Here is a 17,597-nt window from a genome sequence, read left to right as displayed (position 1 = left end):
ATGGATGAAGAAGATGTGGTTATATATATATATATATATATATATATATATATATATATATATATATAATGATGTGATTATGTGTGTGTGTGTATATATATATATATATATATAATCAAAAAAATGAAACCTTGCCATTTGCAACAACATGGATGGAGCTATGTGAAATAAGTCAGAGGAAAGCGAAACAAAACTGATGAATGTAGGGGCAAAAAAGAAAGAGGCAAACCAGAAAACAGACTCTTACCTACACAGAATACACTAAGGGATGCTGGAAGGGAGGAGGGTGAGGAGTGGGCTGGATGGGTGATGGATTAATATACAGGGCACTTGTCATGATGAGCACTGGATGTTGTATATAAGTGATGAATCATGAAATCCTACACCTGAAACTAATATTACACTGTATGTTAAGTAACTGGAAATTGTGTAAAAACTTGAAAAAAGGGCAAAAAAGAATCAAAAGACCAAAATCAAATGGGTCTAGACTGAATGGAGGGCAGAAAAGAAACGAGTATGTAGAAGAGAGAGAAGAATAGCAATGAAGGACTGTGTGTCCCTTCCCGGCTGTAGACTGTTAGCATTAGCGGTTAAAAATGATGAGACCTAAGGTACTTTGTTCTGAGATTGAGAATGGAAATGAAGGTAGTGACTTTTCCCTTAGAATCCCTAATTAGTTAGAATATCCTTGACCCAATTTTAGTTCCCAGAGGAAACCCCGTGCAGTTCAGAGACCTTTGTCCTCCAGAAAAACAGCCAGACAGGAGTCTGGGGTTAAGCCCATGGCTCTCTGTTCATGAACCGATCACAAATGCAGACTGTGTTAAGCCATATGGCCCTCGTTTTAGTGACTGGAACCCAATCGCCGTGTGGGGGAATGTGGCACAGCACACTGTTTAAGTAGCAGATCACAAACACAACATTTGGTTGGGCTGTGCAGGCCCCTGTTTAGTAACCAGATCACTAACATGGCACTTGGGTAAGTTATGCTTCCTTGTGCTCATCTCACCAAGTCACAACGAAGGCATGTGGTCAGGAATTACAACTCTGTTTTAGTAACCAAATCACAAACATGGCACATGGGTAAGTGGTATAACTTTCCAATTTAGGAACCAGATGACAAACTCAGGCTGTGGTTAAGCTGTAGCCTTTCCCTCTTAATACTCAGATCACACACGGAGCAGGTGGCTTTGCCTCTCAGATCACAAATTAAGCACACAGCAAAGCTGTGCAATGCTACATTTATTGGATTCAATTATACATCTCGACCTCATCTTTTAAAATTTTATTTGTTGCCTATGAAATTTTAATCAGCTAAAGATAAACATTTTATAGAAACAAGACAACTGAGGCCATAAAATAAGCAGCTCCATATAAACACTTGAAAAGGCAGGTTGAGATCATGTCAGGAAAGTTAGGGAGTTGAGATGAAGGACTCTGGAGCAAACCCACCAACCCTGCTGGATTTGGTGATGAGAGGGCATCAGAAGAGCAGTGGGATAGACCAAGGCCATTTCATTACAAGCTCTTTGCCACTGTGGACTGTCACATCAGAGAGGAACTGGGTGTTATAATTTGAATAATTGCAAAACAAATTCTTACTCTCTATACTTCGAATGGAGTATATCCTGGCTCCAATGGTGTAGGCCTTGGCCATGTGACTTGCGTTGGGCAATAAGAAGGTAGAGAAGTAGCATAAGCAGAGGCAGCTGGGCACACCTTCTCGTACCAATAACACCTCAATGCAAAAATCTTTCCATGAGTTTCTGCTGACTGGGCCTAGAATGAAAACAAGTGGGACAGACGGGAACCCAACTCGTGCTGGAAGCAGAACCTCCCAGCTGACCCTCGGCTTGGATCAATTGACTCCGCAGACCCAGAACATCATTGTAAGTGCCTCTGATTACATGCCACTGAGTTTTGGGGGTGGTTTCTTGTGCAGCATTGTTGTGCAACATTAACTGATACACTAGTAATTTCCAAGGGCACGAGTAACCACACCACAGGAGCAGGAAGCAGAACAAAGGAAAAGCGCACACAGCTGGATGTGGCTCTGAGTGAAGGTCGGGTCTAACAGAAAACAGGAGAAGAAAGGCTGACCCAGATTCTGCCTCTACCCTTTGCAGAGAAGCAGCCCCAAAGAGAGGGACTTCCCTGAATGTACCTGCCATGTTCTTGGTCCTCCCCCCACCCAAAAATGTTGCTGGCTCAGAGACTCAAGCCAGTTTATTGCAAATTCTATTCCATTATTAATCTTAACTTTATGCAATGGACGGGTGTACTGGAGAAAATGAACACACAAAATTTGCAACCTGTGAAAAGAATTCAAGAAAAGAAATCCTACAAAAATTGCAGGAGAACCAAGCACTTTGGAAACTGAAGAAAACATACTTTTGAAAAACACAGGGAATAAAAGTAAACTTTACACAGAAATTGCTTTGTGCTCCTCACGGTACTCTTATATCCAAATAGTTGTTGATTAGATGGAAATTAGTTAATATATGAGAAGTAATGTTTTAAAAATCTAATAACACCATAGCAGAAATGACAACAGAAGCAGTAAAGAGCAAGATTTATAGAAGAGAAAATAGACTCCATGAATCAGATGGCAAAATAAATATCATTAGCTCTGACATACAGAAATAAGGATTCGAGGATGAAAAGCATAGGAGAGAAGATGATAAATACAAAGGACGTAGAATAGAGACATACAGAAAACCATTCTTTCTCTTTTTTTTTTAAAAGATTTTGTTTATTTATTTGACAGAAAGAGAGAGAGAACACAAGCAGAGGGGGCAGGAGAGGAAGAGGAAGAAGCAGGCTCCCCACTGACCAGGGAGCCTGGCACAGGGCTTGATCCCAGGACCCTGAGATCATGACCTCAGCTGAAGGAAGAGGCTTAACGGACTGAGCCACTCAGGCTCCCCGAAAACCATTATTTCTGAAGAAGAACCAAGAAGGCATAGAACAGAAGCAATAACCAAAACTTTTAAACAAAATTTATAATAATAAAAATATATAATAATAAAAAATACTTCCTAAAAGTTTAGTTCTTTAGATCTTTAGGGCTTATCATGAATCATGAAAGATACCAACACTTGGACATATCTTGGTGACACGTTTGAAATGCAAAAATGAAGAAAAAAATTCTGCAAAACATCTACGCATAAAGAGTAGGTTAATTTCCAAGTAAGAAAACCAGGCCCTCTTGGACATGTCCTGTGCAAGTCTAAACGCTAGGAGACACTAGACAGATATCATCAAGATTTTAAGGGAAAATGCTTTTACTTAAGAATTTGACACCTAGCAGGTTTGATTCATCTTCAAAGACAACAGATCTCATAATAGCTCAGAAAGCATAAAATCTACCACCTTTCCTAAACAAATGATTTAAAATGTACATCAGCCCACTAAGAGATGAATAAAATAAGGAGTTTGGGAATGAGGAGAGCAGGATATAAACAAACTTTCTGAGAACTGAAACCATCCAATCTAAAATTTAATTTAAAATAAATATTACAAACGTGACTATAAAGCAAAATGCAAGTAAGGTGGCTACTTCTTAAAAAGAAAGACATAATATGAAATGCCAATAATTTAACAATAATAAATTGGATCTAAATCCCATTTTGCATAAACGAAGATCAAGAAGTAAAAACAGGAGAGATAAGCAAGGAGGAAAAATGTACTAATTTTTTTCCTATGAAATCTGAGGTTGTGATGCCCCCAGCTTTGTTCTTCTTTCTCAAGATCGCTTTGGCTATTTGGGGTCTCTTGTGCTTCCACACATAGATTAAAATTATTTGTTCTAGCTCTGTGAAAAGTGTTGTTGGTATTTTGGTAACAGTTGCATTAAATCTATAGATTGCTTTGATGGCATGAACATTGTGGACATTAGAACAATATAGGTTCTTCCAATATTTAACAATATTAGCTATCCCTGAGCATGGGATATCTCTCCATTTTTTTGTCTCATCTTCAATTTCTCTCATCAGTGTTTTTTTTTTTTTTTTTTCCATTTGTGTTTTATACTTTTGGAGTCTAGGTATTTCATCTCCTTGGGTATTTTTATTCTGAAAAAAAGTACTAATTTCTTTATTTAAATGAGGACAGAGTTCTTATTTAATTGTATTGGTTAGTAGATTAATGTTAAATGATAGTTGTGTTAACAGGCTTATGTATCATGATATTTATTTTAATGGAAGTGTCTAATTGCATTTTTTTTCTCCAAATTTTGTTCTGTAGAAGATAGTTCCAGGAAGTGAAGCACTCTTCTAAAAATTATTACATAAATAAATAGACTTTCATTGTAAACATGAATGAGAAATATGGCATATGATTTCCCCTACTGAAAATGACAAATATAATTAGTATCAATGTTTCTGAGCAGTCTTGTAGTTAAAAGATCAGATTAATTTTTTATATTTTAGTGTTTGCTAATAGTTAAACAGGGAAACCTTTTCTTAGGTAATATTGTTATAGACATTGAGGTTGTCCCCACCCCCATCCTGTCCCTGGTGGGCATGTGACTCACTTTTGACCAAAGAGACATGCTCTGATGCCCGATGGGGGTCCTGGGAAGCATTTTGTCCTAGAGAAAGAGGATCACAGAAAGAGATGGCCCCTCCTTAAGCTCTGGGCATTGTCAGGTTTAGATGTAATGTCTGGAACAGCTCCAATCATCTCGTTACTTGTATGAAGATGACATTGTTCTAGTTATCATGGTTTGTCTCTGCTCCACAATGTCTGGGGTCTATTTGGAAAGACTTGAAAGCTGGGGTGACTTGACAGTAGGGGCTGAATCCTTTAAAGGCTTGTTCACTCACAAGTCTGGCAGATCCAAGGAAGATTCCAAGACTAGGATTGCCAAGGATGGAGCCTATGTATTGCCTCTTCACGTGGCTTAGCTTCCTCACAGCATGGTGACCACACCATGGCAGGTAGCTGGACTTGCTACATGGAAACTCAAGGCTCCAAGTGGTAGTATTCCAGCAAACAAGGTAGGTGCTGCGTGGCCTTTCTGACCTAGCAGTGGAGAGCACACAACATCACTTCCACTGCATTCTGTTGCTTAAAACAAGTCACAAGCCCACCAGACTCAAGGGAGTGAGAAGGTGGACCACCTATCCTTGGGAGAAATTGCCAAGGTCACACTGCAGAACATGTAGTGCTATGGCCATAGTTGGAGAATACCATCTATATAGGTAGCAACATGGAGGAGGCAGAGGAGGGGTCAAAGCTACTGACTCAACCAACCCTGAAGCTCATTCAAATCCAGACTTCTGTTTACTGAGGTGTTTCCTTACTCTTTAAGCCAGTTCAAATTGGTGTTTTTGCTACTTGCAACAAAAGCCTTCTAACAGAAACAGATATTAATATCCTGCAGAGCCAAGTGCGTGAAGAAAATTGTCCAGAGAACGCTAGTGTACTGGCAGGGGATACAGACATTCTTGGCAGGGAGACCTGTGATTTAATTGCTGTGTCTTTTTGGGTATTTACTGAACCTCTCAGAGCTGAGCCTCAGTGTCTTTATCTGTAAGTGGGAATAATACTACTAATAGAGTTGTAGGGAGGACGGAATGAACCTGCATCTGTGAAATGCTTATTGTGTTATTGTGCCTGGCACAGGGGAAACAGTAAGTGACCACCCTCACTAACACTGTTTTGCCACTAAGTATGTGGCAGTATTTTGGGGGCAAAACACATTTAGGATGTAATCTTTGTATATTTTACAGGATGTGTGTGTTAGGTTTTTATTGAAGTAATCTCCACCACCACCACCACCCCACCACCGGCCACCCAAAGAATGCCCTTGTCAAAGAAAAAAAAAAAATCATGGAAGACTGTGTCACAAAATGACCGCCAAAAGATCTCCGTTGTCTTAGTGGAGGAATTCTGCAAAAAGCAGAAACTCATCTGAAGTGAGTTAAGCAACAAACAGGGGCTCTTTTAGAAGGATACAAAGGAAGGGGATGACACCGAGTCCTGGGAGAGGGAGTGAGGGATAGGACGGCAGTTCTCAGGACCCACGGGCAACAAGGGCTGCCGTGCTCCCTAAAGACACTAAGAGCAGAACGTATGGACCACCGTCTTTCCCCAGAAGGCAGCTCCTGTTCCCTGTCCCTCCCTGGACTCATTGACCTTCAATTCTTTCTGTTTCCCTGTGTTCACAGGAAGAGGCCTGAATGACCACTCAGCTCATGCTAACAACCTGAGCATAATCAAGGAGGGCCAACTGCAACAAGACCGACACCTCCCAGCCCATCCAGGTCTAAGGCTCGCTCTGGGTTCTGGATGTTACATGAGGGAGAGGTGCCTGGCTCACACCTCTGTGGAGAGACTGGGGTAGGCTGGGCATACTAGGCCATGTGTCTGCCTTGGAAGGGTAGGATTCACTGGGTGTGACATTTGGAGAATCACAGCTTGAGCATGGGAACTCGGATGATTCAAGAAAGAAATGCCATGCCACCCTGCTGGGGATGCTCGTGTCTCCCAACAAGTGGGGGCTCTGCACTGTCCCACTAGCCGACTCCGACGCGCTGGGTGTCCCTTTCAAAGTTCTCCTTGGATGTTGACAGCTGCCATTTTGTGTGGGTTCCCAGAGACTCAGAATCCATCCTCAGGGACACTCAACACTTGTTTCAGAAAATCAGGGGATGAGTCAGAGCTCTTGGTATTTTGCCCCTGTGGCTTAGCTGATTTCTTCCTGGGATGCTGGCAGCATGGTTGGTGGCATAAGAGCAAGATGTCCAGGTTTACAGTCAATTCTAAATTAAGAAAACCTCAGTGCATCCTGGAATCCTGCCAGAGAAATGCACCGGTACATTAGCTTCTCTGCTTTCATTTGTAGGCTTTCCGAATGCCAGCAAGCTGTGCTTGTTATGGAGAGCTTTGATAACACGCTAATACACTTAGCAAGGTAAAAATAAATAATAGGGCCTCTTGGAGCTTTCCTGGCTTTGAACCCTATAACTATGAGTACTTCTGTAAGTAATTATCCCAAACAGCTACAGGTCCCTCCCTGCACCCCCAGCATCGCCTAACATCCCAGTTATATCTCCTTGGAATTACATTTAGGTTATAACATAAATACATTAGAAGGTAATAATGCATTTTAACTTAACTGAAATCTATTTAGATTTTATCTGCTTTATGATGTTACTTGGAAAATCATTGAAGGAAAATCCTGGACACCCAGAAGTCTAGGGTGATGAAAGGGGGTTTAATTTGCTCTCCGCTGGGCACAAACTAATAAAGACAGAGATGTGAGGATGGGCATGTTCCAAGCACAAAATGTGAGTAAAAAACATGATTTATAGTAATCTGATCCTTTGTGATTTCTACATCTTATTCTTATTCCCCTCCACTCTTGATTAACAAGGAGACAGTCACCTTCTCCCTCTTTAAATATCTCTTTTCTGTGGTTCCTGAAGATCTCTTAGAAGTTGGGGCAGTTTGCAAGTGCACTGGACCACCATTCAGACTCAGCAATACAGAGAGAGACAGCCAGCCACACTAATGCACCAATCATGAGTAAGAATATGATTTAAAAAAAAAATCAGTCCTTTCTACATTTAAAAAATAAATGTTTTAGAAATATAGATTGTCTTCATTTTGTTCTTTCAGATGGAATTGTGCTGGGCTCTGCGAGTCCTGGAAGGGTGGTCTAAGCAGCCAGGATGCTGAAGCAGCCCACTTGCTCAGGGCTTCTCTAGCGACAGCAGAGACTTGGAGTGCTGAGATGCTGGAGGCAAGGACAGCCTAGTTCTAAGCCAACAGGACTTTGCAGCAGAGACTGCTTGCTGCCTAACTACTATCTACTCTCCCCTTCATCCTATACTGTTGGGGTGGTTGAGTGCCAAGACTTTCACAGACATACGTAAAAGCAGTGGGTAGAATTTGAGGGGAGCTCTTCAATAGGAAGTCATGGAATCTGGCATCCTTTTCTGTTCCTCCCTCCTATTACTTTTCCTTCCTGCCTAGTCCTAATGGCTGGAGCTTCAGCAGCCATTTTGAGACAATGAGGGAAAGAACAAGCAAATTGCAGAGACCCCTAGTCCTGACAACCTTAAACTGCTGGACCAACAGCAAACATTGTTTCCTCTGACCATCTCCTTAGGTGAGAAAAATAGTTCCTTATGTGCTTATGTCATTGTAATTAGCACCCTTCACAGGCAGGCAAATGCAATTTCCATCTCATGCACACTCTGTCTTCCATAATAGGCCAAAAACTAGGGTTGGACAAATCCAGCGCTGGTTGCTATTTACTTCAGCAGGATCAAGTGGGCTTTCTGGTGTCACAACCATGCTCCAGGAGCAAAACCTCGCAATTCCTATCTCTGTTTATTGTTGATGATGTTGCCAGCGTGTGGTGACCACAGTTTTTCTCCAGAAAAACTTCCAGGGAAAGGAAAGAAAACATCAAACTGATTCTGACAAGGCTTTTCTGGGTGCAGCAAGAATTAACTCACTGTTGGAATCACTAGGGAAACTGGCATCTCTAAATCCAAAGAATCTTTAAAAAAGAAAAAAAAAAGATTTACTTATTTGAGAAAGAGAACGAGAGAGCACCTGTGATTGGGGGGAGGGAGAAAGAATCTCAAGCAGATTCCCTGCTGAGTGCGGAGCCTGATGCAGGCCTCCGTCTCATGACCCTGAGATCATGACCTGAGCTGAAACCAAGAGTCAGACGCTTAACTGACTGAGCCACCCAGGCACCCCCCTAAAGAGTCTTTATTAACTGACTCCCCCAAAGGTTCAGAGAGAATTAGGGAGGGGGATAGTCACCAACTAAAATCTGCTGGCAAGTCTGGTAATGGGGACAGCCAGACCAAGCTACCTGTCCATGTAAAGCCCATTTTTTCAGGTGACCAGGCCTTCCTGAATTTTGACTTTTTCCAGATTTAATGATTTGATGCAGTAGGTTTCTGACTCCATCCCATACTATCGTGTGAGCATCTGTTCCAGGTAACAGCCCAGCTCTGTCACTAGAAACACTACGGTGTTGTTAAGGGGTAAAGAGCGCAGACTTTTAGCCAGATTTCCTGGATTCACATCTTAGCTTGACTTTTAACAGCCCTGTGGACTTAGGCAAGTCACTTAAGCTTCTGCTCCTCAGTGCTGGCAACTATAAAGCGGGCATGAAAATAATGCTGTAGGACGGTTATGAGGATTAAGTAAACAGTGCCTGGCACCCCTGTGTGATAAGTGACGTAAGTACAATATTTTCATTTATGACAGAGGGCTCCGCAAGGTTCTTTATGGTGACGCTAAGCCCCGCTTTGCTCATTTGTAAAATGGGGACACGATGGAGCTAATCCATACACTCACCTCTGGGGCTGCTGCGACAAGAGGCGAGGTAAATGCCTGGCACACTGCCTTGCACCAGCAGGCCCTTGATAAATGTTACCTTCTTCCCCTGCCTCCTCTTTCCCCTCGTGCTGTCACTGACAGCCTATATGACAGATGGCCTGAGTGTGCCCAGTGTGCTTTATTCCATGGATTGCTATTTAAGGGAGGGAGGAACCAGGGTGAGGGCAGCAGATGAGACCCTAGTACGGAGGCTCCTCTGGCCTTGACCTCAGTAGCTTTGTAGCTGATGGTGCACTCGGCATCCTGGTGTTGACAGGGATGGGCCTTAACAGTGGGAGAGCGCTGCCGCTTTTGCAGAAGGAGCACATGGTGATTTGTCTTTTTTTCTTTGTCAGGCGAGTTAAAAGAGAGGATGCCTAGTTTTCCTGGGGTGGAAAAGCTGGATTTCTGAAGCTCTACACTTAGGGTGGATTCCTCACAACAGGATCTACCTCCCCCCTGTCTGGTGTCCCTCCTTCACCACAGCTGATATTTGCTCTTTGCGGGGAAAAGGTTTTAAGCCAGGCCCCATTTCTTCTCATTTAGTCTTACCTGACTCCTTTATAACAACCTAAAAATGTGATGTCGTAGGACACAACTTGGGCTCCAAGTTAATGCTCTGCTCACCCTGGAAAAGCTGGCTTATGGATGGCTGGCTTCTCGAGTGTAAATTTGGTATCAAGCATTAGAATATCCATAGGCAGAAAAATAACAAAAGAAGAAATAATTTAGTCATTTAAATCGGAACAAACTCCCAAAATATCTTCTTGTTATCACTTTGATGAATCAGACTCCAGAGTTCTTAGGGAATATATCAAAATAGCTAATTAAAGTTTTTAATATGCTGGGGAGGGATTAATATGAAATGGACTAGAGTGAGAGAGGGAGCCACAGCACCCGACCGGGAGGGCACAAGGCAAGAAAAACAAAAGAATCTGGACTAAGAAATGGTGGTGAAATGGGTTCATTGTCAATAAGTATGAGATAGGGACCTAGGGGGCTCAGCGGTTGAGCGTCTTCTGCATCAGGCTCCCTGGATAGAATCTGCTTCTCTCTCTGCCTGTGTCTCTGCCTCTCTCTGTGTGTCTCTCATGAATAAATAGATAAGATCATTTTTTAAAAAAGCATGAGATAGTATCATACAGTAAATTCTGCCTTGATGTTAGGATCTATGGTTTATTGGAAACATCACACATTATAAACAGGAGACAACACCCCCCCCATCTGAGCTCTATAATGTGCCTTATTAATTTAGTTTCACAATGCTTCTGTCTCCTCATAAAGCAAGCTAAGTCCCAAACTCCATGCTAAGTCCGAGCATTTGATATTGGACATCCACACTGACAGACTGTCACTCCTCCCCTTCGGGACACACTGACCTGCCAAAAAGAAGGGATTGAGGAGAGGGTCTGCACAGGGTTTCCCTCACACGTGAGTTTTTCCTGAGGTGTGGTCCAGCCCTGGGTGCCTATATAGCCTACCCCGTTTTGGGACTTTCAGAAGCTGGCATTCAATGAAAACAAAGTCTTGACATCTTGGCACTGTCCATGCCCAGGTCCTGGTCTTGCTTCGGCCTTGCCCTCTGCCTCCTGACCTCTGTGTAAGACTCCGGACTTTTTCCTTAATGATATTTCGGTTCTAGTCCTTCCTCTCTAGTCCTGAACCCTAATGCAGGGGTTCAGCAGCACAGTTGGGGACCTTGTTAGAAATGGAGGGACTCAGGGGGTGGGGCCCAGCACCCAGAAACTGGGTATTCTGACTCATGACTTCAGGTGCTGCCCTGGGTTTTCCTGCTGGGTTTAGATGGCACTATCCAGGATCCCATCTGCTTCTGATCACTGTGAGTAACCACAGTGAGTGACTACACAGGAAGAGAGCTAATCTCTAGTAATGACTGGGACATTTAGGATATACCAACAAAGAATCACCCTGAGAAGACAAATGGCCTTCTTACTGGTTATATATTAATGTCAAGGGCTGGGGAACTTAAGATCCCTCAAATGGTGTACTTTTTGCAATTCTGATTCTCTTATTTTACAGAGATTAGAGGACCCTTGGGAGATGTGAGGCTGAGGTTATAGCCAGAACAAGGTCCTGTCCATGGCTGTGAAAGTAACACCACCACTCTGTTGTTTGCTGATCAGGAAAGGCACCAAGCACTGCTCCTTGAGCAGCTGTATTAGTGAGGGTTCTCCAGACACACAGAACCAACAGGAGATACATATACATCTCTTATTTATTATAGGAATTGGTTATTCAATTCAACGTAAGGAACGGGTTCATACAATTCTGGAGGTGGCTGGCATGACCCAAGATCTGCAAGGTGCTCTGGCAAAATGGAGATCCTGCACAACTGATGGTATAGTTCCAGTCTGAAGGCTCAAGATTTAGGATGATCTCATATTTCAATTCACGTCTGGGGGTAGGCAAAAAATGATATCCCAGTTAGAAAACAGTTAGGCAGGAGGAAATCTCTCTTACTCAGCTTTTATGTTCTATTCAGACTTCCAAGTGAACTGATGAGGTCCACCCACATTAGGGAGGACAGTCTGCTTGACTCCGTCTACTGATTCAAAGATTCATCTTGTCCAAAAACACCTTCATAGGCATGCACAGAATTAATATTAGACCAAATATCTGAGTACACCGTGGCCCAGTCATGCTGACGCATAAAATTAACCATCACAGAAATGAAGTCAGTTTTAAGTATGACAGTAAGAGTAGACATCCTAGGAGAGGGATAGAAATTCCACTTCCTCTATATTGTTTTTAAGAAAGGACTTCAAACTGTGTCAGATAAGTCAGAAATGAAGCATACTCCCATAGTCAGAAGAAAGGGTGATAGATTCTCCTCCTCAGGACTGCACCAAATTTATGCTTTGCTAATCAAATTTGGTGCCAGCAGCCGTCTTGAAACTAAGTGGCTTCTTCAGTACAAGAACCAATTTTGGAAACCTACTTACACCCAGAAGGCCAAAGGAGAAGACGAAGAATCCATTTGCTCTGTGCCCTGAAATCACCAACCAAGGCTAGACCTTTCCTCTTGGAAGGATAAACAGAAAAAAAAAATATTGCAAAGAAAATTTCTACACAGTAAAAAGAGAGGTAGCCACTGGGGTTAGAGCAAAGGAGAGAGAGAAGTTTCCTTACAGGAAAAAAAGCTCACAAAGCATTTATTTTGTGTTCTTAGTGAAATACACACACATACTCACACCACAAAAATTGTATCTATGAAGCAAAAGTTATGATTTAAGACCGTGATAAAAAATTTTTTAAGTTAAGAACAAAAGGGAATTCATCAAGAGAAGTAAAAGAAACTCAAGGAATTTTAAAACATAATAGAAAAAACAGCAGGAGAGATAATAAAGAACAGGGCCAATGATGTTTAAATTCCAACTCAGGTTACAGAAAACAAACTTGGAAAGCTTACCAGAAATGCAGACCGAAAGAACAGAGGTGAAAATTATGATAACCTGGCTTTGGATTGCTTGTCAATAAATAGCATAGCTGAAGAGGAAACCAGAAGATAAGCCATCATCAAGAACATAACAAAATACATGTCAGCAGATTGACAGAGTAAACTATTGCTCATAGAAATTTTAATAAGAAAATACTCCAAGACGACCAGATACAGTGTCACTGCACAAAATTCAACACTTTCCCATCATCAATGATAACTCATTAGTAAACATAGTGGTAAAACAGATGCCATTTCTTACAGAAAAAAATTCAAGTACCTAGGAGTGAATCTAAGAAGAAACTATTAAAATAGCTATAAAGACCATAAAAATCTATAATAAAGCAAGAGAAACAGTGTATTCATGCATGAAAAGACTTTCTATTTTAAATATATCCATTATGAAATTAATGAACCATTCAATTCAATCCCAATCAAAACCCAAACCAGATTTGTCGGGGAAATATTAAATTGATCCTAAAATGTGTATGACAAGGAAAATAAGCAGGAAGAGCCAAGATAAAAAATAAGAGCAGAGACTTGCACTACCAGATATCCAGATATACTGTAAACCTGCATGGTATTGTATGCTAACAAAAATAGTCTACTTGACTCTGGGAAACAAACAAGCCTTAATAGCTTTTGGAAGGGGAGGTGGGTGGGGGGATGGGGTGACTGGGTGATGGGCACGGAGGAGGGCGCTTGATAGGATGAGCCCTGGGTGTTATACTATATGTTGGCAAATTGAATTTATATAAAAAAACAAAATGGAGTCTAGATCAGTGGAACAGATTATGGAGTTCAGAAATATGCCAACTATATATAAGGATTTAGCATGAAGGTGGCATTTCAAATCATTTAGGTTAAGGATTCAGTGGAGTTGGGACAACTGCCTATCTATTTAGGATGTAAAAAAATTACATACTTATAATATTTATAAAAATAAGTTCAGGCAGATGAAATATACATAAATTCTTTTAAAAAGCAAATATAATACATATATAATTATATAAAATAATTATTGTATCATTAATATAGTAACATATATAAATATAATTATAAATATATATTGAGATAAATATCTTAAACCAAACAAAAACATAGCCAGAAGGAAAAGATAGAGCTTTACTGACTGAAAATTTAAAACCTCTGCATGGTGAAAGCTCTTTGCAACATAATCAGCAAGGGATTAGCCTCTAGACTACACGAAGGGAGCATGAATAGAAAAGGATGGGTAAATCAAGAGTAAAGTGAGTACCAGAGGAGGAAATATGAGCAGCTACTACATATATGAAAAACTGTTTATCCTTTTTTTTTTGTTTGTTTATCCTTTTTAGAAGCCAAAGCAATGAGAATTAAAAATATGTTATTTTTAATCTATCCAGTTGGTAAAAAAATTTAACATTTGATGGCTTTGCTGGTTGGAGAAAATGTGGTGAGAAAAGGTCTTCTATTTTGGGACAGCAACTGTTAAGGGTGATTTGACAGTATCTATCAAAGTTGAAAATGTTGCAAAGCCTATAACATACCAATTTGACTTCCCTGCATTTCCCTAGAGAAACCATCCCAGGTGTGTGCACATAGAGGCAAGAACAGGCAGGTTTCCTGTAGGATTTTTGTAAAAGGAAGAAAACACTGGAACTCAGTTTCTATTAACAAGAAAATGGCCAAGTAAAATACATGATCTCCTTAATATGGAATCTGCACAACAGTTTAAAAGATATGACTGCTCAATATACTGACAAATTGTTGAGTGAAGTAAAAACAAGAATTCTATGAGGTGTCTGGGTGGCTCAGTTGGTTAAGCATCTGACTTTTGATTTTGGCTCATGTCATGATCTCAGGGTCCTGAGATGGAGCCCTGCATCAGGGTCTGTGCTGAACATGGAGCCTGCTTGAGATTCTCTCTCTCTCTCTCTCTCTCTCTCTCTCTCTCTCTCCCTCCCTCTCCCCTTCTACTAAAATGAATGAATGAATGAATGAATGAATAAATAAATAAATAAAAATTTTAAAAAAGAATGCTAAATTAGCATGGTATTATTTATGGAAAGAGGAAAAAACTCAACAAGTAGTACTTTTTCCTGGGATTAAGCACAGTAGAAATTCTAAAAGGATCCATACTGAGGTGATAATAGTGATTAGCTAGCTCTAGAGACTCCCAGGGTTGGCAGGTGCATGCAGTCGTGAGGTGGATGCACACACAGCAGCATGGCTAATTCTTAAAAGTACAGATTAAAGGGACAGAATGAAATAGATTGTGTCAATTTTGACTACTGCTGTATCCCTGTGCCTTGAATAGTGCCTGGCATATACTGGGTGTTCAGTAAGTATTGAAATGAATGAAAAACAATACCATTTATGTCTGTGAGGAGTGCATGCACTCAAAACAAAAATACAACCTTTACCCTAAGAGGCATAGTAAAATGGGGTGGAGGCAAAACAGAAGTAGGAAAAGGAAATAAATTAATTAATAAGAGGGAGGTTTTTCATAAGGATCTGAGGTGATGTTGTGTCATACACTGAGAAATATGATTAATTCAACTCGGTGGCCGATGCACAGAAACCAACAAAAGTATCTGAACTGGCAGGAAAGTAAGGGTTCTCCAAACTCTAAGTGCAGGCAGGAATCCAGAAAATTAAGGAGAGCTCTGGGCTGTCTTTCTTCCTAAGAGAGTCTGCCAATCCTCATGGCCTTAAGCCATGGCTTTGATGAGCCTGCACAAATCAGGGACAGGAGGCAAAACCTGTGGACCATGTCAGAAAAAGAGTCTATTAAGAAGTTCTGCAAAGGGGGACCTGGGTGGCTCAGCAGTTGAGTGTCTGCCTTTGGCTCAAGTCGGGATCCTAGGGTCCCAGGATTGAGTCCCACATAGGGTTCCCCGCAGGGAGCCTGCTTCTCTCTCTGCCTGTGCCTCTCATGAATAAATAAAATCTTAAACAATTTTTTCATAATTAGAAAGAAGTACACCATACTATAGCAATCGAAAAGTTACTTTGAACAATGAAGATTGGCAGTTTCACGTAGACAATACAATGAAGTGCAGCACACATTGCCAAATCACTCTCAAAAGATTACAGAAAATTCCAAACTTGGAGATGCTATGTGGCTGATTCATTTGTTGTGAATGTCTATCACTCAGGGGGTGATACCTGTCAGGATTTGAAGAGAAACTATTTCATGTGAAGCTAAGCAGAATTTAATTAAGAAAGAAAAAGAAACTATAGCTTCACTAAATATGAATAGCACAAAGTCTCAGAATTCTTTGATACATGTCAACATTATGCTGTAATTCTAAACAATGCTAAAGCTGTCACGACAAGGGGTATATATTGTAAAAAGCTGCGTGTTGTTTGGAGGTTCTGTATAAAGAATTGCTAATGGCTGAAAGTGATTTAGAACATTTTTTATATCAAATGTGAATATGGTTTAAACTCAAACTGTACCAGTAAGAAAAAAGTGATATATAATTGCGTGCGTTGATATATGCCATGGGCAGTTAATGATAAACAGGTGCTAAGGGATAAGCAGTGCTCAAGGGATCCCTGGGTGGCGCAGTGGTTTAGCGCCTGCCTTTGGCCCAGGGCGCGATCCTGGAGACCCGGGATCGAATCCCACGTCGGGCTCCCGGTGCATGGAGCCTGCTTCTCCCTCTGCCTGTGTCTCTGCCTCTCTCTCTCTCTCTCTCTCTCTCTCTCTCTCTCTCTCTGTGACTATCATAAAAAACAAACAAACAAACAAACAAAACCTAAAGCAGTGCTCAAAGTGTGGTCAGTCACAGGAGCATCGCCATCGCCTGAGCACTTACCACAAACGCAGTGTGGCGGTCTCACACTAGACCTTGCAATTTCAAGAGATGCAGCTTTACGAAGAACCCAGGCTTTATGAAGCTCTTCATGCTATTCTTTTGCTAAAGTTGGAGAGTTACTGCTCTAGTAGAAATTGGATTATTTAAGATGTGTGGTATCTGGGATGATTAATTTCAGGTGTCAACTTGATTGGGCTAAGGGATGCCCAGATAGCTAGTCCAGCCTTATTTCCGGGTGTGTCTGTATGGGTGCTTCTGGAAGACAGAAGCATTTGAATTGGTAGATTGAGTAAAGGAAACCACCTCACTGTTGGGGGCTGGTATCAGGCCATCTGCTGAGTGGCAGGACTGAACAAAAAGGTGGAGAAAGAGCAAATCGCTGTATGTTTGGACTGGGACATCCATCTTTTGCCCACAGACATCGATGCTTTTGGTTCCTGGGCCTTTGGACTTAGACCAAATTATGAATTCCATCAGTGGTTTTCCTAGGTCTCCAGCTTGCAGATGAAAGACTGTGAGGCTTCCTAGCCTCCGTAATTGTATGAGCCAATTCCTGCAATAAGTCTGCTTTCATAGGTGTGTGCACACACACATATGAGATTTATTGTAATTATTAATAATAATCATTATTAGTATATATTTCTTAATTTTATGTACACATGTGTATTTTAGCAGTGTATATATATGTGTGTTCCATACATTAAAAATGTATCTATGTATACATGTGTGTGTATACATATATACTTCTTGTTGGTTTTGTTTATCTAGAGAACTCTAATACAATACCTTAAATTCCTTCCTGTGTTTGGAGAGTCCTCTATCTTATAAGCCTTGAGACATAACATCTACCTCACCTAAAAAGCCTCAAGAACCATAAATGTCACCAACTTCCCATGCAAATGCAATGTGGGCATGTGACCCAGGCTTGGCCAATCAGAGACAACCTCAAGGTTTCAGTCTGGAGCTAGATCTGCAAGGAAGCC

At 41.2% G+C, this 17,597-nt stretch overlaps 1 protein-coding gene across 11 annotated transcripts in view; it reads right to left on the bottom strand.

Moving 5' to 3' along the window:
* The window catches only part of CALN1 (calneuron 1), a 522,356-nt gene that overhangs the window by 30,495 nt on the left and 474,264 nt on the right, over positions 1-17,597 (bottom strand). Inside the window, exon 7 of one of the 11 annotated variants that reach the window (XM_035718175.2) lies at positions 11,570-11,767. The exons of the other annotated variants lie outside the window; for them this stretch is intronic. Coding sequence (XP_035574068.1) covers positions 11,608-11,767 — 160 coding nt within the window. The 3' untranslated portion in view covers positions 11,570-11,607. Of the gene's footprint in view, positions 1-11,569; positions 11,768-17,597 lie in introns of those variants that run through there. 11 annotated transcript variants of the gene reach the window in all.

Source organism: Canis lupus, chromosome 6 (genome assembly GCF_003254725.2).
Source record: "Canis lupus dingo isolate Sandy chromosome 6, ASM325472v2, whole genome shotgun sequence".
NCBI classification, from domain to species: domain Eukaryota; kingdom Metazoa; phylum Chordata; class Mammalia; order Carnivora; family Canidae; genus Canis; species Canis lupus.
Note: the sequence above shows the minus strand (reverse complement) of the source record. Positions and strands in the feature narration are given on the sequence as shown.